This window comes from Macaca nemestrina, chromosome 6 (assembly GCF_043159975.1).
Source record: "Macaca nemestrina isolate mMacNem1 chromosome 6, mMacNem.hap1, whole genome shotgun sequence".
In the NCBI taxonomy this organism is placed as follows: domain Eukaryota; kingdom Metazoa; phylum Chordata; class Mammalia; order Primates; family Cercopithecidae; genus Macaca; species Macaca nemestrina.
Genome location: NC_092130.1, coordinates 8,268,882 through 8,287,839, shown reverse-complemented (window position 1 = coordinate 8,287,839; position 18,958 = coordinate 8,268,882). Strand labels below are relative to the sequence as shown.

The following is an 18,958-nucleotide window of genomic DNA, read 5'->3' as shown; positions in this document are numbered from 1 at the left end:
CACCCGCCTCGGCCTCCCAAAGTGCTGGGATTACAGGTGTGAGCCACTGCACCCGGCCTACCTTTGCATTTTTCAAAGCGAAGATCTGGCACCATTTCTGGGCCCCTGCCTCTCACCTCCGCAACCATCACCTCCCGAACACACACATACACGTCTTGACGTACATGTTCAGAAGTTCACAGGCCCCTCGTTAGCCTATTTTTGGACTCCCCAGGCCAGGAGTCCTAGTTAAATGCCCTCCAGGGTAGCTAACTTATAAGTGTACTACAGGCTGCCTATAGGAAAAAAAATGTCTTCTAACACACTTTTCCGGAACTCTTCATTACCTACTTTCCTCAGTTTTGATGGAGACATGGGGTGAGAAACATTTCATTTCCTTTTAATTTTACAACAAGAAAAATAGTGCATGGCACACACCAATGACAAACAGCCCTCAGCCTCAGTATTGGGGCACGTTAGGCAGTGGTGAGGTCTGAGGCTAACTGGAGGCCACATCTGCCTGACGGGCAGTGGCTGTTCAGCCCCAGGCAGCTGCTACCATGCAGAAACATCTCCAGATCGTTCAAGGAAAGTCAGAGGCCAGGATTTTACGTGGAATCTGACAAAATGTTAGCAACAAATTTCTAAAAACATCATGCACATGAAACAAAATAGTGCCTGCAGCCCTGATCTGGCCCAGTTGATGACCTTGCTCTAAGGGTTCATACACATAGGTCGGGGGCCATGGCTCATAGCCTGTCTGGCATGGTAGACACGTTGCCACACCCAACAGCAAGAGGCTGTGAGTGGTAGGGAGCAGTGCTTCTCAACCAGGGTGACCTTATCCCCCAGGGAACATTCGGCAACATCTGGAGAGACTTTTGATTGTACCAACTACGGTGGAAGATGGTACTGGCACCTAGTAGGTGGAGGCCAGGGATGCTACACAACTGGCAAAGCACAAGACAGCCCCACCACTAAGAATCTTCCCACCCAGAATGTCCACAGTGCCAAGGCTGAGGAATCCCGGGACAGACCAGAGCCCAAAATGTCAGGAGCTGCTCTGGGGGCCACTGCAGGAGCGGGGGCTGGGAGGAGGCCTGGTACCCCAACTGAGGCAGCATCTCTGTGCTGTTTTCTCTGTGGACTTCTACATTTATTTCAACAGAAGAGGATTCTGCAGCTGAAAACACTGTGGCCCAGGTGTAGACAGTGAAAGTCGAGAACTAAGCCAGTAGGGGCAAGACCACTGGCCTCGGGATCAGGAGGGGTGGGTCCGAGACCAGACTCTGTCCCCCGCCGGCTGATCCTGGATAAGTCACCCTGACCCTCATCACCTCATCCCCAAGAAGAACTTCCCCAAGCAAGCATGACCTCGTGGGGCCTGGCCCAAATGGCCCCGTCTTGGGGCATGTCCCCCAGTAGAGGCCCTAAGATCAGGAGGTGAATTTGGGGGCTCCACACAGGACCAAGGCCAAAAGTAGTCCTCCTCAGTTTCCTCTCACCCTTCCACATCTAGCTGGCACTGACACACTCCACAGCCCCATCCTGACACTCTCCCGGGAGGGCTGTGCCCAGGCTGAAGGCTTTGGCAGGCAAAAGGATCAGGCTATTACTCAACGGAATCCGTTCATTTTCTTTTATTTCTGTTTATGGCAAGTGGGTCCTAGTTTTCCATTTAGGGAGGAAGACGAAGGTTTCTTTTTGAATAAATATATTCAGTTTCTGAAAAGTGAGTCACCTTAATATATATATAAACTATTCAGGAGGTAGAGAGAATGAATGAGTCTGAAAGACACAGCCCTATGAAGCCCTGTGTTTTTTTCTTTTCTTTTCTTTTTCTTTATCTTTTTTTTTTTTTCTGAGACAGAGTCTCACTCTGTCACCAAGCCTGGAGTGCAGTGGTGCAATCTCAGCGCACTGCAAGCTCCGCCTCCCGAGTTCACAGCATTCTCCTGCCTCAGCCTCCTGAGTAGCTGGGACTACAGGTGCCTGTCACCACACCCAGCTAATTTTTTTGTATTTTTAGTAGAGACGGGGTTTCACCATGTTAGCCAGGATAGTCTCGATCTCCTGACCTCATGATCCGCCCGCCTCGGCCTCCCAAAGTGCTGGGATTAGAGGCGTGAGCCACCGCGCCCAGCCTGTTTTTTTTCTAAACAGGATCTCGCTCTATTGCCCAGGCTGAGTGCAGTGGTGTGATCATGGCTCACTGCAGCCTCCACCTCCTAGGCTCAGCCTCTCGAGCAGCTGGGACCACAGGTGCACACCACCACGTCCAGCTAATTTTTCATTTTTTGTAGAGAGGGGGTATCCCTGTGCTGCCCAGGCTGGTCTCAAACTCCTGGGCTCAAATGATCCTCCTGCCTCAGTCTCCCAAAATGTTGAGATTACAGGCCCATGCCATTATGCCCAGCCCCAAGAGGGTCTCATAGAGCACACTGTTATTGCTGATATTCAGCGGCGAGAACAGCAAGTTTCCATTCACAGGAAACACCCAGGAAGACTCCAAGGCTCCAGGGCCTTCAATGCCAAGCAAAAGACTAATTGCCTCCGTAGTCAGCAGTGAGACAGATGCCGGGGCAGATAAACCTGCTGAAAAAAGTGTCTGACCAGGGGAAGCCTGGGATAGAGGGACTTTCGAACTTGACCTGTGCTGGGTCTCCAGGGCGGGTGGGGGTGCCTTCCTCACTCTCAGCTGATGTCCTCACCCACCCTCACCCTGACATCACCTTTCTTATCATTTGGGGGTGACATGATGACAGCAAAGCCTCAGAAAAGCTCACCAGGTCAAAGGCGGAGAAGCCAGAAGAGAAGGGGCTGCAGGAAACGGAGGACTCAGAGGGGGTAGTGAGAATGAGAAGACAGAGCTGGGGGAGAGGGGAGACAAGGACAGTGGCATTTCCCACGCACCCACTCTGCACCAGACACTGCTGCCCGCATCCAACCTGCACTTCCCCCTTAATCCTTCAGTGCTACAGGCAGGGTTTTATCATCATGGTCCCCGTTTCAGAGATAAAGAAACAGACACTCAGAGATGAGCTAAAATCCCAGTTAGTGCCAAGAACCAGGACTGGACCCAGTTCCTCCACCACGTGGCAGGGAAGAGGAGAACAGAGTCAGAGACTGATCCCATTAATAGCTGCGGGGAGGGCAGGGTACCCGGCTCAACAACCCCGGAGGTTTCCCAACACCTACAGTGAGGTCACAACTCCACCCCTGACCCCAGCTCCTACCGCCCCACCCTGGCTCCCTCAATGTCTCTGAAGGCAGTAGGCATGCTCTGGCCTCTGGGCCTTCACGCTCGTAGTTTTCCTGATCTTCCCTCAACCACTCCCTCTCAAATACCACCTCCTCAGAGGGGCGTCCCCTGGCCCACAACCGAAGTGGCTTGTCCTGTCCCTGGACCACACCTCCCAATTTTGTTTTTGGTTTTTTTGCTTTTTGTTTTTTTGAGACAGAGTCTCACTCTGTTACCCAGGCTGGTGTGTAGTGGTGAGATCTCAGCTTACTGTAACCTCCGCCTCCTGGGTTCCAGCAATTCTCCTGCCTCAGCCTCCCAAGTAGCTGGGACTACAGGCACCCGCCACCACGCCTGGCTAATTTTTGTATTGTTAGTAGAGACGGGGTTTCACCATGTTGGCCAGGCTGGTCTTGAATTCCTGACCTCAGGTGATCCACCCGCCTTGGCCTCCCAAAGTGCTAGGATTACAGGCATGAGTCACCATGCCCAGCCTACTTCCCGATTTTATATCCATCCTGATCACTGCTGGAGTTCTGTGTTCATGAGCTGTTAGCTGTCTCCTGCATGTAGACTGGGGGCTCCATGAGGATGAGGAGCGTCTCCCCTTGCTCACTGATGAATCCCCAGCCCTACAACGGGGCTTTCCACTTAGCAGCTTCTCAGCAGCATGTGCCGAGGACAGTCTAGCCTCCGTTCACGCTACTCTGCCGCTCTCCCTCCACCACGCGCCAGCCGCAACACCTTCTGTGGGGTCCTCTGCAGGCTCCTGCCTCAGGGCCTGTGCACTTCCGATTCCCTCTACCTGGCAATTTCTGCCCCCACACATTTGGAGGTCTGCCTCCACTTGGTCTTTTGGCTCTCAGCTAAAATGTCACCTCATGAGAGAGGCTTTCTCTGTCCATCGTGTTTACAGCACCTGCTCCTGACCCCACCCAGGAATGCCTACTGCATCTCCCCACTAAGTTTTCTTCCCCTCACTTGTCAGTTGCCCAAGTCCTCTCATCTACTTCTTCACTGGCTTTCACACCATCTGTTTCTGCCACTAGACTTTGAGCTCCGTGAGGCCAGGGGCCTTCCCAACTCTGTTAGCGACATCGAGTTGGCAGCTTGAAACTGACCATAGTGGAGATATGTACATTCAGAAATGGGCCAAATGCCAGACCCAGAGCTTTTCTTCCCGAAGAACTCACTCTCGCTCCTGTAATACACGGTGGAAAAGAGACCACCGCTCCCCACCTCGCCCTTGAAAGATTTGCCCAGAGGCCAAAATCTGGCTCAGGCTGGGGGTGGAGGATGGGGGTAGTTATGAGCAGAGGACATTCACCAGATCAGCCCAGGCCTTCTTGCAGTCACTCATTTTGGGCCCTGGCTGTCATCTAGAGTTTCACTGTCTATGCCGTCCAATACAGGAGGCACTAACACACGTGCTACTGAGTGTTCAAAATGTGGCAAGGGTAGAGACCTAAATGTATTATTCCATTCTCTTCTAATTCATTTAAATTTGAAAACTGAGACTTGGTTCAGTTACTGGGAAACGTTTAAGAATATTGGAGGCCGGGTGCGGTGGCTCAAGCCTGTAATCCCAGCACTTTGGGAGGCCGAGACGGGTGGATCACGAGGTCAGGAGATCGAGACCATCCTGGCTAACACGGTGAAACCCCGTCTCTACTAAAAATACAAAAAACTAGCCGGGCGAGGCGGCAGGCACCTGTAGTCCCAGCCACTCGGGAGGCTGAGGCAGGAGAATGGCGTGAACCTGGGAGGCGGAGCTTGCAGTGAGCTGAGATCCGGCCACTGCACTCCAGCCCGGGCGACAGAGCGAGACTCCGTCTTAAAAAAAAAAAAAAAAAAAAAAGAATATTGGAACAATTTGGGTGTGTGAATCTACCTTTCTCGACTATAAGACATCTAAACACAGATCAAGGATTTCTGATGAAAATTTCTTTTTTGCTGTTATATACAACTCTGTGATGGACACCTTTGGATTTGTTTTGTGTTCTTGAATTCTCAAGCTTAAACGCGCATCAGAGTCACTTCGATTGCTGGGCCCTACCTTAAAACGCCAGTTGCTGGGCCTCACCTCAAAGTTACTGACTCAATGGGCCTCAGGAGGGGTCTGATAACCTGCATGTCTAACAAAGCTCCAGCTGAGGCTGATGTGCTGATCCAAGGGTTGTACTTTGAGAACCACTGCAGCAAAAGATTGAGGGCAAAGTCTTCACTTTGGCATGGGGGCCTTCTACAGCATGGCCCCCAATTACTTTACCACCCTTATCATTCACCACCTGCTGCCCTGGCCCTAGACTAGCCATCTCCCAAACGCGCTGAACCTGTCGTGCCTCCACACCGCTGCCCATGCTGTCTCTCCTGTCGGCCATCCCTTCCCCCTCTTTATCTACCCAGCTCCAGGGCCACCTTCTTTGATCTCAGTGTCTAAACGGCAAATTGGAGGAGGTAGTGCCTTCTACAAAGTAACAAATGCAGGCTGTCAGGGCAGCTACAAAAGAGGAGGGTAAGAAATGGTCTTGGCCACAGCAGTGGGCCTGGAGGAGAAAGCACCAGCCTAAAGTGACAACTTCGGGACAGAAAAGTCTAATGTATTTATTTAAATAACAGCATGACAGTCACAATCTACTTACAAACTGTGTTTGGCTCTATCTGGTTTTCCAGCTCTGCCACTTGCTAGCTGCGTGGCCTGGGGAGCAGCTCACATAGCTTTTTTGTTTCTCATTTTCTCTTGTAAGATGGGATAAAAAGCAACAACCTCACAGAATGAAGATTAAACCACATAATGCAAGTGAAACTCACAGCAAAAGGCCCAGCACACAGTAAACTCTCAATAAATGCTAGCTATTATGAGTAGTATCTTTGGACCTGGGAAAGTTATGAACCTGGTATCCAGCCACAATCAATAACAGGAATAGAAACATAATAGATATTTTTCTTAATGGGTACAGAGTCAGCAGTCCAACAAATGCTGTATGCACACAGAGGAAGATGAATGGACAGGAAAGTGGGTGGCTAGGTGGGAGGGTGGGTCAATGGGAGATCTCCTTTGGTTAACATCAAAAGTGGCTCTGTGAGGCCAGTTTGTCAATAGACACTTAAGAATCTTAAAAATTCTCACCAGGCACAGTGCTTCATGCCTGTAATCCCAGCACTTTGGACAGCTGAGGCGGGTGAATCTCCTGAGGTCAGGAGTTTGAGAAGAGCCTGACCAAGATGGTGAAACCCCGTCTCTACTAAAAATATAAAAATCAGCCGGGCATGGGGGTGGGTACCTGTAGTCCCAGCTGCTCAGGAGGCTGAGGCAGGAGAATTGCTTGAACCTGAGAGGTGGAGGTTGCAGTCAGCTGAGATCACGCCACTGCACTCCAGCCTGGGCAACAGAGTGAGACTCCATCTCAAAAAAAAAAAAAAAAAAAATCTCATAAGAAAACTCTCAAACAAGAACACAAAACAAACCCAAAGGTGTCCATCACAGAGTTGTATATAACAGCAAAAAAGAAAAAAAAGAAAGAAAGAAAAGGAAACAGCCTAAATGCCCAACAATAGAGAAGGGCAGTCAGAAGATAGAGTTCTTTGGAAGAATTCAAAAAAATGAAGAGGGCTGGGCATGGTGGCTCACACCTGCAATCCCAGCACTTTGGGAGGCTGAGTGAGGCTGGCAGATCACCTGAGGTCAGGAGTTTGAGACCAGCCTGGCCAACATGGCAAAACCCCATCTCTACTAAAAAAACAAAAATTAGCTGGGCGTGGTGGCGCATGCCTATAATCCCAGCTACTCAGGAAGCTGAGGCAGGAGAATCACTTGAACCCAGGAGGCAGAGCTTGCAGTGAGCCAAGATCACACCACTGCATTCCAGCCTGGGCAACAGAGAGAGACTCCGTCTCAAAAAAAAAAAGAAGAAGTTGAGGGGTGTTGCTGAGTTTGGAAGACAGGGCTTGAAGCTGCATCCACACTGCTCATCAAAGGGTGAGGATGCTGATGGAGAATAGGGGACTGGTAAAGAGCCCCCGCCTTTTTTTTTCTTTTTTTTTTTTTTGAAACAGACTCTCGCTCTGTCGCCCAGGCTGGAGTGCAGTGGTGCTATCTCAGCTCACTGCAACTTCCGCCTCTGGGGTTCAAGCGATCCTCCTGCCTCAGCTTCCCAAATAGCTGGGACTACAGACACGTGCCACCATGCCCAGCTAATTTTTGTATTTTTAGTAGAGATGCGGTTTCACCATGTTGCCCAGGCTGGTCGAGTCCCCTTCTTTAGTACAGCCATCGAGAAGGATCTCCATGTAGCAGCTGTAGCAGTAGCAGAAGTAGTGCTACTGTGACAAATAATAAAACAGCCAACACTTCCTGGGCTCTTACATGTGCCCAGCACTCTTCTAAGCACGTATCATAAATTAACTCACTTCATTGCAGTAATCACTCTATGAGCTAGGTACTATTATTAGCCCCACCTTACAGGTGGAGAAACTAAGGTATGGAGAGGTTAGGAACTTGGTTAGGATTATTGAGCTCGTAAACAGCAGGGCTGGGATTCGAGGCCAGGCAGTAGAGCTTTCTGCTCCAAATCACTGGTGCTACTCCCAAGGGGGAGGCACCACAGGAAGAGGAGAGCAGGTGGCCAGGAGCTCCCTACTTCACCATCTCCTTGCCCTAGCCCTCGCCCTCAAAGCAGATGCGGAGAAAGAGCTGAAGAGTTCAGGACCAGGCTAGCTCCAGAGCACCAGGCCATGGGGGCTGAGCCGGGGCAGGTGGGGCGGCAGCCTCACCCACAGCTTCCCGTCGTGATAGTAGGCTCCCAGGAGCTTCACGATGTAGGGGTGGTCACAGGTGGCCAGGATCTCAATCTCCACGATGTAGTCCTCCAGCTCCTCTTCACTCTTGGTTTCAATGACTTTGGCTGCAGCCAAAGTACCCGTCTCCTTATTCTTGGCCTGCAAAGAGGCAATACAGGAGGTCAACAAGGCATGCTCAGCAGGAAACTGACCTCTGGACGTGAGCCCAGAGCTCTGCACGAGTGTGAAAACAGAGGCCGGATGTCCAGATGCTGAACCGGGACGTACATTGTTCTTAACGATAGCCAGTGCCACACATCATTTCTGTACTTAATAGTAAGTACAATACACCCCACAACACTATGGAATAAACAAAAATACAAGAATGAGACAGTTCTACAAAAACCAACATGGAAAGACTGTTGATTTGGTCAGTAAAAAACAACAACAAAAAAAACCCCAAGTCATTGAACAATAAAAATGGCACAATACTTTTGCATAAAAAAATGGAAAATTACGCCTTCATACATGTTCACAAGCGTCTGTGAACGCATGGAAAACTCAAGAGAGATACTGCCTGACAGCAGGCTGGGGAGGGGCCAGAAACAGGGAGGCATTCAAAGGGTACTTTCACTCTGTTTAAAATTTAAAATCTAGGCCGGGCACCGTGGCTCACACCTGTAATCCCAGCACTTTGGGAGGCTAAGGCAGGGAGATCACAAGGTCAAGAGTTCGAGACCAGCCTGGCCAACACAGTGAAACCCCATCTCTACCAAAAATGCAAAAATTAGCTGGGTGTGGTGGCGTGCGCCTGTAGTCCCAGCTACTGGGGACGCTGAGGCAGGAGAATCGCTTGAACCTGGGAGGCGGAGGTTGCAGTGAGCAGAGACCACGCCATTGCACTCCAGCCTGGATGACACAGTGAGACTCCATCCCGAAAGAAAAAAAAAATTTAATGTTTTAAAATACGTTTTTTGTTGTTTTTTGAGATAGAGTCTCACTCTATCGCCCAGGCTGAAGTGCAGTGGCACAATCACTGTTTACTGCAGCCTCCACCTTCCAGGTTCAAGCTAATTCTCCTGCCTCAGCCTCCTGAGAACTGGAACTACAGGTGTGTACCACCACACCTGGCTAAATTTTGTGTTTTTAGTAGAGACAGGGTTTTAGTATATTGGCTGGGCTGGTCTAGAACTCCTGGCCTCAAGTGATCTGCCCATCTCTGCCTCCCAAAGTGCTGGGATTACAGGTGTACGCCACTGTGCCTGGCCTAAAATTTGTTCAAATTTTTAATAGGAATGTTTGATGTGTTTATTTGCAACATTTCATATGTATTAACAGTAGAATGAAAAGGCAGTCTGAGGAAGTGCCCACCATTACAGTGGAACTGTTTCGTAGATGCACGTCACCTAGACAAAACAAGTCTCCCTTATCTGAGGAATAAGAGGGTGAGAAAACTCCACACACACTAAGATGGCTATAATTTTAAAACATGGAAAATAACAAGTGCTGGTGAGGACTGGAGAAGTTAGAAGCCTTGTGCATTGTTAGTGGGAATGTAAAATGGTGCAGCCAGCGTGGAAAACAGTTTGCCAGTTTCTCAAAAGGTTAAACATAGACATACCCTAGGACCTAGCAATTCTGCTCATAGGTATACACCCCAAAAAAGCTCAAAGCAGGGACTCAGGGAGATATTTATATACTCGCAGAAGCCAAAGTGTGGAAACAACTCAAGTGTTCATCAATAGATGAAAGAATATTTGGGAGGCCGAGGCAGGCAGATCACTTGAGGTCAGTCAGGAGTTCAAGACCAGCCTGGCCAACATGGTGAAACCTCATCTCACTAAAAACACAAAAATTAGCCGGGTTTGGTGGTGTGCGCCTGTAATGCCAGCTACTCAGGAGGCTGAGGCAGTAGAATCACTTGAACCCAGGAGGCAGGGGATGTAGTGAGCTGGTATCACACCACTGCACTTCAGCCTGGATAACAGAGTGAGACTCCACCTCAAAAAAAAAAAAAAAAGAGATGAATGCATAAACAAAATGTGGTATATCCACACACTAAAATATTCCACCAGAAAAAGGAATCAAAAGGAAGGCAATTCTGACACAAGCTACACGGATGAATCCTGAAAACATTATGTAAAGTAAAATAAGCCAGACACACAAAATAATACATATTGTATAATTCCACTCACCTGAAGTAGCCAGAGTAGCTGAAATCATAGAAGTGCAAAGTAGAATAGAGGTTTCTAGGGGTTAGAAAGGGGAAACGGGGAGTTATTGTTTAGTGGGTACAGAGTTTTTGTAGAGGATAAAAACTTTGAGGTGTAGACAGTGGTGATGGCTACACACTTGTGAATGATTTAATGCCATTAAATTTACACTTACAATTGGCCAAAATGGTAAATATGATGTTCTGTATATTTTACCACAATTCAAAAGAGAGAGAAATAACCACATAAATGGAGCAGGCAATCCCACCCCATTGCACACAAGAGCTGGCGTCTGGGAAATGGGAGGTGAGGACCCACAGCTCCCCACGGGTCGTGCGACGGCGTCAGTGGGGAATGCTGCAGCAGGCACCACACCCACTGTGCTGCGTGGAGTTCTGGTGTTGAACAAGTACACACGGCTGGGCGCAGTGGCTCAGGCCTATAATCCCAGCATTTGGGAAGCCGAGGCGGGTGGCTTGCTTGAGTCCATGAGTTTAAGAATAGGCCAGGTTGGCCGGGCGCGGTGGCTCACGCCTGTAATCCCAGCACTTTGGGAGGCCGAGGCGGGCGGATCACAAGGTCAGGAGATCGAGACCACGGTGAAACCCCGTCTCTACTAAAAATACAAAAAATTAGCCGGGCGCGGTTGTGGGCGCCTGTAGTCCCAGCTACTCGGGAGGCTGAGGCAGGAGAATGGCGTGAACCCGGGAGGCAGAGCTTGCAGTGAGCCGAGATCGCGCCACTGCACTCCAGCCTGGGCGACAGAGCGAGACTCCGTCTCAAAAAAAAAAAAAAAAAAAAAAGAATAGCCCAGGCAACAGAGCGAAATCCCGCCTCTACAAAAAAAAAAAAATGCAAAAACTAGCCGGGCATGATGGCATGAACCTGTAGTCCCAGCTGCTTGAGAGGCTGAGGTGGGAGAATCGCTTGAGCCCAGGAGACGGAGGCTGCAGTGAGCTGAGATCTTGCCACTGCACTCCAGCCTGGGTGACAGAAAAAAAAAAAAAAAAACAGCCAGGCACAGTGGCTCATGCCTGTAATCCTAGCACTTTGGGAGGCCGAGACAGGCAGATTGCCTGAGCTCAGGAGTTTGAGACCAGCCTAGGCAAGATGGTGAAACCTCGTTTCTACTAAAATACAAAAAATCAGCTGGGCGTGGTAGCAGGCGCCTATAATCCCAGCTACTCAGGAGGCTGAGGCACAAGAATTGCTTGAACCCGGGAAGCAGAGGTTGCAGTGAGCCAAGATGGCACCACTGAACCCCAGACTGGACAACGAAGCAAAACTCTGTCTCAAAAAAAAATAAATAAATAAATAAGAAAGAAAGAAATCACACACACACACAAACACATTTCCCTACAAAATGGCCCCTAGCCAGGTGCGGTGGCTCATGCCTGTAATCCCAGCACTTTGGGAGGCCAAGGTAGGTGGATCAGCTGAGGTCAGGAATTCGAGACCAGCCTGGCCAACAAGACGAAACCCCGTCTTTACTAAAAAGTACAAAAATTAGCCAAGCATGGTGGCACACGCCTGTAATCTCAGCTACTCAGGAGGCTGAGGCAGGAGAACTGCTTGAACCTGGGAGGTGGAGGCTGCAGTGAGCTGAGATTGCAGCACTGCACTTCAGCCTGGGTGACAGAGTGAGACGCCATCTCAAAAAAAAAAAAAAAAAAAAAAAAAAAAAAGGCCCCTAAAAGCCCGCTGCTCATCTGGAGACCTTAACCAGCAATCTATTGCAAAGCACAGGGAAAACGAGCTCCTCTGGACTGAATGAACACATAGAGCTTAGTCTCCACCACGGCGCCTTCCTAAGGATAATATTGATCATGCTCCACCCTTGCCTTCCATAACAACTCTGGAACCTGACTACACCCAGAATTCCGGCTGGCCAAGTTATTCCTGCCCATCTAGCGCCCATGGACGACAATGTGCATTCATTCCTGTCATCACAGGGACCTGAGGCTTGAGGTTTCCCCCATTCCACAGATGGACGTGCATGTCCAGGTTTAGAGGGGAAATGTGATTGGAACTACGGGAGTGGCACCGGAATTTGCATCTGGATCCTCTAATGTCAAAATTCTCCAAACTTTGAGCCACCATACAAGGTCTCCCTATAATCTCCACCACTTAGAAGCCTCTAAGACCAGATGCCAACAGACACTTAACAGAGCACTACTGGGCCAGCCCTGCACAGGGCGCCCACAATACAGACACAGAGCGACCCTCTCACAGCCCTCTACTGAGAGTGACGAGACAGCATGCTTATGATGGGGTGAGGGAGAGGGCACCTAACCCCACCAAGGAGCCTTCTGGAAGGAAGCAACAGGCATGGTGGCTCACGCCTGCTATCCCAGCACTTTGGGAGGCCGAGGTGGGTGGACTGCTTGAGGTCAGGAGTTTGAGACCAGCCTGGCCAACATGGTGAAACTTCATCTCTACTAAAAATACAGAAAATTAGCCAGGCGTGGTGGTGCACGCCTGTAGTCCTAACTACTCGGGAGGCTGAGGCAGGAGAATCACTTGAAACCAGGAGGCGGAGACTAGAGTGAGCCGAGATCACGCCACTGCACTCCAGCCTGGGTGACACAGTGAGACTCCGTCTCAAAAAAATAATAAAAAAAATACTGAGGAGTGGAGCAAGCAGGCAAATTCTCTGCACATTTGCTTTCTGTACACTCATTCTCAGTTTAGATCAGTATTTCTTTCATCAACTGAGCTGCAAAGTCCCCAGGATCCCATGTAGTGATAATAATATGTCATTTGTTATGCAGTACTAGTCTGTGCTGCTTATATGTGTTAGTGCATTTATCTCCTGGACCACCCTACAATATGGTGCTATCAGTATCTCACAGACAGATGAGGAGACCCACCCGAGGCAGAGTACCCGAGGAATGAGGCGGCAGAGTGGGCTTGGAACTAAGGCAGTCCCATGCCCAGGTGTGCACACTCTTGGTGGCCACATTCTTCCTCCATCCACGTTCCTTGCATGCCAGAGTCTGGGATGCCTCCCGTATCGGGCCCAGGAGCCCAGTTCAGGGAAGGAAATTTCATGATGGGCCATTTTCCAGAGCCAGTCCTTGTCCTAGGATTTACCAGCTCACGTGGCTCTAACTCTGTGGGGTCTTCTCCCCTAAACTCAATTTTGACAGTTTGTTTAGGCCAGGTACGGTGGCTCACGATTGTAATCCCAGCACTTTGGGAGGTCGGGGAGGGGGGATCACCTGAAGTCAGGAGTTGGGAGCCCGCCTGACCCACACGGTAAAACCCCATCTCTACTAAAAATACAAAAACTAGCTAGGCAGGGTGGTGGGTGCCTGTAATCCCAGCTACTGGGGAGGCTGGGGCAGGAGAATTGCTTGAATCCGGAAGGTGGAGGTGCAGTGAGCTGATTGCACCACTGCACTCCAGCCTGGACAACAGAGCAAGACTCTGTCTCAAGAAAAAAAAAAAAAAGCTTGTTTAGAATGCTTTAGCAACCTGTCAATTAAGTTATTCAGTGCACTCACTCGCTCTCTCGCTCTCTCTCTCTCTCACACACACACACACAGTCTTAACTGATTGTGTCCCTGCCTTTTCATTCCTTGTAAAGCTGATTTTTGTACATCCCGACCAGAGGTCTGGCAAAGAATCCTTTCCTTCTGCACACGTTCCTCTTTCTCTTCCTACTCCTCCTCTCCCTCCTCTCCAAACCCAGAAGAGAGGTTAGGCCAGCTCTGCTCCTTTCCTGAGAGAAAGGTTGAGGGCTTAGTGGAGTGGCTAGAGCCAGGGCCAGTGACCAAGGCAACTACCTTGATCATGCTGAGCTGGCCAACGGCCCCCCTTCAATCATTCATCTTTCAGTCCTGAGAGCTGGAAACAAGGCCACATGCCACCTTGACCTGGGTTTCCTGAAAAGGGATGTTTTCTCCTGAGGGTGGAGAAGGCCCAGGGGGGACCATTTTCCAGGAGTGCACAAACCTTGCCTTGCCCACCATCCTGAAAGGCAGCATTGACCAGACAGCCAGGCCCCAGCCAGTGCCAGTGTCAACACAAGGCACACCCGCTACCCAGCACCTCACTCAGATTCCACGGAGATCAGAACCTGCCAGACAGAGGTTAGTAGGAACCGTGGACCAAAAAGTGCCTTGGCCAAAATTAAATTCTTTCAAAGCCTCGTTGAGGCAGCAATCCATCACCTTGAGGCCACAGGGGATGTAATACTGCTGATGATAAAAACAGCTGACACTGAGTGCTATCTGTGTTCCAGGACGGGACTGAAACGGAATTTCTCACTTCATCCTCCATCTAGCCCTTAAAGACAAATATGATTGCCAGTTTACAGATGAGGAAAAAGATTCAGAGAGGTGGGGTGATGTGCCTCAGGTCACACAGCGAGTAGGGGTGGAGGGTGAAGGCTGGATCCAAATTCAAGCCTTCTTTAGCTCTAAAACATTTCCCCCAAAGACCTTTCCTGATGACTATCCAGTACTCCCCGTTCTTTCTCCCTTTGTTAAAGATGAATGACAATCACAGCCAATAGCAACCACTCACAGCAAGGGAGTGCCTGCAGCTCAGGAGTGCTCAGCCAGCCAGAATGTCATCCGCCAACACACCTTGAAGGCCAGCGTTAGCCTTGCTGCCCATTTCCCAAGCGAGCAGACTGAGGCCTGGGAATCCAGCAGGACTGTGAGCTGTCCCAGTGGCCTCCTGACTCCCGGCCTAGTGTTTACTACACCACGCTGCCGGGAAGCAGCTTATTCCCTATTCATTCATTCAACCATTATTTATTTGGCTAAATTCTAGTGAACAAGACAAGCAGTTTCTGCCGAGGAAAATTCGCATGAGGGAATCACTGCCCTCCCATATCATAATTCACCCTTCCCTGATTTTTCTTCAGCAGAGGCCAACTTGCCCTCATTTCCAGTCCCTAAACAACAATATCTAGAAGTGGGTAGGGACTCATCTTGGCCAATCAGAATACTGCACTCCCTCTGGTCACAGTGTTTGGCTCAAGAATAGGCACATGGCCAGGTGCGGTGGCTCACACCTGTGATCCCAGAACTTTGGGAAGCTGAGGCAGGTGGATCACCTGAGGTCAGGAGTTTGAGACCAGCCTGGCCAACATGGTGAAACCTCATCTCTACTAAAAATACAAAAATTAGCTGGGCGTGATGGCGCATACCTGTAACCCTAGCTACTCAGGAGGCTGAGGCAGGAGAATCACTTGAACCCAGGAAGCAGAGGTTACAGTAAGCCAAGATCATGCCATTGCACTCTAGCCTGGGCAACAAGAGCAAAACTCTGTCTTAAAAAACAAAACAAACAAACAAAAAAAAAATTGGCACGTGATCAAGTCAGCCAATGAAATGCATTCTCAGAACAATTGCTGAGACAGCCGACATTGCTACAAGCCCTCCTTGACTTCTAGCCTCCAGCCTAAAGCCATCCTGCCCCTAAGGAGGCCTGAAAATCAAACTAGGTCTGAGGCACTAAAGCTGAGAGAGGACATGAGAAGACAGTTTGATCCCTTCAATTAACTTTTACAACTGTCTATTAAGGGCTTGATTTTATATATAAGAAAACCGATGCTTAGAGAGATGAAGTTGCCTGCCCAAGGTCACATAGCAGGTTCAAAGGATTAGGAATTGAATTCCGGCCAATGTGGGTTCAAATTCCATGTATCTGACAGTTTTGCCAGAGATGCCTGCATATTCTGCAAAAGTCCCGTCTGGGCCTCAGTCTCCCCCTATATGGGGGAGGATGGATGGTGAAATGATGTCCAGCTCTCTTCACGCTCTGATGAGGGCCGTCTTAGGGAGTGGGTGAGTCTTGGAAAGCTAAGAGTGGTCCAAGTAGATGAGGCCCACGTGGGAGTTGGCAGGCAAGGAACAGCATAAAGAACAAGTGGCTGTCTATGACCTCTGACGTCCGTCTCTCCCACCGGCTGAGGCAAGGCCGGGTTCCAGCGCACGATGAGGGGAGCCTCGGCCCAGCCTTCCACTGCTGGCCAGCAGTGACTAACGCCTCAGCCCACACCCTTGTGAGCAGATACACAGTGGCTACTTGTGTTTTCTGGCCCAAGCACCTCTGTGGGAACAATCCTCCCTCTTGTGCCCGCAAGGGGCCCAGCCCGGAGGAGGTGGGAACAACCCTCCCAGCCGGGGGCACTGCTTCACCCAAGGGGCCCAGTCAGCCCAGTCAGGGGCTGGGGGCTTCCTGAGAGTCAGCCACACAGAGGCCAGCAGGGGACCCACTCCCAGGCCATCCCCTTCCCTCCTGACTGCCCACGGATCGGTGTGTTGCTCCCGCCTCCTCCCGGGAAATAACGGATATCACAGACCTCAGGAAAATGAGAAAACTTTAGCCACTCCTCCTTAACCCAGCTCCCCAACCCTACTCTGCAGATGAGGAAACTAAGTCCACCGAGGCGAATGCGGAGACCAGGGTCCAATCTGTGACACTTGTCTCATCTGTGACACAGGTATGTCTCAAGAAGAGTAAATGAGAACACAAGAGCAAAGAGCCTAGAGGGGCCTGTTCCTGGGGGCACCCCAACCTCAGGCCTGGGAGCCGCTGGAGCTGCTGGGAAATTGACCCTGGGGCTGGGGAGCAGTAGGGGACTTGGCCAGCATCCATTCCCCCTTGTGGATTCAAAACTCTAGTTGCCGGTCGGGCGCGGTGGCTCACGCCTATAATCTCAGCACTTTGGGAGGCCACGGTGGGCAGATCATCTGAGGTCAGGAGTTCAAGACCAGCCTCAACATGGAGAAACCCCGTCTCTACTAAAAAAAAAATACAAAATTAGCCAGGTGTGGTGGTGCATGCCTGTAATCCCAGCTACTCGGGAGGCTGAGGCAGGAGAATTGCTTGAACCTGGGAGGCGCAGGTTGCAGTGAGCCGAAATTGCACCATTGCACTCCAGCCTGGGCAACAAGAGCGAAACTCCGTCTCAAAAAAAAAAAAAAAAAAAAAAAAACTCTAGTTTCCTTTAGACACTGCCTCTCCCTCGCTCTGAGTGCAAGGGAGTCATAGCGGGCTGACCTCTCCCTGGGCCAGGGGCATACCCCAGGCCCAGCCAATCAGAGGACTGAACCAAGGGTGCCTGAAAATGAAACTTGCCACAGTCATTGGTTCAGAGATGCCTGGGTATGGTCCCAAGGCAGGCCAACAGGGTCGTGCCTGGGCAGCTCTTTAAATTTGTTTTTGGTTGTTTGCTTTTTTTTCTTTCCTGAGCTGGAGTTACGCTCTTTGTTGCCCAGGCTGGAGTGCAATGGCATGATCTCGGCTCACCACAACCTTCGCCTCCCGGATTCAAGTGATTCTACTGCCTCAGCCTCCCCAGTAGCTGGGATTAAAGGCAGGCACCACCACGCCAGGCTATTTTTGTATTTTTAGTGGTGACAGGGCTTCTCCCTGTTGGTCAGGCTGGTCTCGAACTTCCGACCTCAGGTGATCCACCCGCCTCAGCCTCCCAAAGCGCTAGGATTACAGGCATGAGCCATGGCGCCCAGTCAGTTGTTTGCATTTTTGCTGAAGTTATCAGGAAAGCAGCTTTTTCTTTCTCTGGCGCTGCTAAATCGGTAGAATGTAAGGCTGGAGGGTCTTGCAGCCCATCTTTTCACTCCTTCAGAGTGGCTGCCAGAGGGTAAGGCTAAGATGGCAGAAGCAGGGCTCACAAATGGAGTGCTACTGGCTCTAAGGAACACCTGGAGACAGCCGTACCTGAAGGCAGACTCTACCATAGACTTCTCAGTTGCATGAGCCAATAAACTCCCTTTTGGATTCCTGCCATTTGCCACCAAGAAGGAGATGAGTTCCCTCTCTCTGGGGGTGTTCCAGCAAGGAACAGATATCCAGAGGAGTGCCTCCCCACACAACACACATGTATCAAGGGCCACCTTCATTCCCAAGCCCACCATAATCTATAAGATGACATTCACTGAGACCTCACCAAAGAGCTGACTGATAATTTAGGATTTGGAGACCTACATGGAAAACGTGTAGGACACAGGCCAACAGAAACTATGGAATTCTTCTGCGAAAAGAATCTTCCTCCAAAAAAGTGGAAAGGATCATTTTATACTTAATAAATTAGCAAAAGCATGCAGTTGTGACAACCCCCCGCCGCCCCCGCGCTGGAGACAACGTAGTAAAATGGGTGAACTCATTACTGACAAGAATAGAAACTGCTTCAATCTTTCAAAGACAACACTTGGCAATAGGTTTTAAAAGTCATGAAAATACTTTTTCAGCCTATTGTCCCTCATTCCTGAGAATTTAAGGCCAGGAAATACTTTTAAAAAGACAATCAGCTGGGCATGGTGGCTCATGCCTGTAATCCCAGCACTTTGGGAGGCCGAGGCGGGCAGATCACAAGGTCAGAAGTTCGAGGCCAACCTGACCAACCTAGTGAAATCCCGTCTATATTAAAAATACAAAAATTAGCCGAGCATGATGGCACGCACCTGTAGTGCCAGCTACTCGGGAGGCTGGGGCAGGAGAATCGCTTGAACCTGGGAAGCAGAGGTTGTAGTGAGCTGAGATCGTGCCACTGCACTCCAGCCTGGGCACAGAGCAAGACTGTGTCTCAAAAAAAAAAAAAAAAAAAAGACAAAAGAAATGTACTAGGATCATGTTCAGTTTATATTAGTCCATAATAATGGAAAAAAGGTGAAATCACCTAAACACAATGCTTCAATTAACTTAATGGGATATTAAGTAACCCTTAAATGATAAACAAGAAGATAATACAGTAATGAGAAAAAAT

The 18,958-nt window shown here is 49.9% G+C and overlaps 1 protein-coding gene across 2 annotated transcripts in view; it reads right to left on the bottom strand.

Annotated features, from left to right (window-relative positions):
• Nucleotides 1–18,958, bottom strand: part of LOC105480952 (serine/threonine kinase 10) — a 148,205-nt gene that overhangs the window by 108,515 nt on the left and 20,732 nt on the right. Inside the window, exons 2-3 of one of the 2 annotated variants that reach the window (XM_071098090.1) lie at nt 10,195–10,248; nt 7,994–8,158 (exon numbers count right to left, since the gene is read on the bottom strand). Coding sequence is in view for 1 of the 2 variants with exons in the window: in XM_071098089.1 (XP_070954190.1) it covers nt 7,994–8,158 (165 nt within the window). In the remaining variant the exon portion in view is untranslated. The remainder of the gene's footprint in view (nt 1–7,993; nt 8,159–10,194; nt 10,249–18,958) is intronic. The other variant, XM_071098089.1, reaches the window with a different exon arrangement.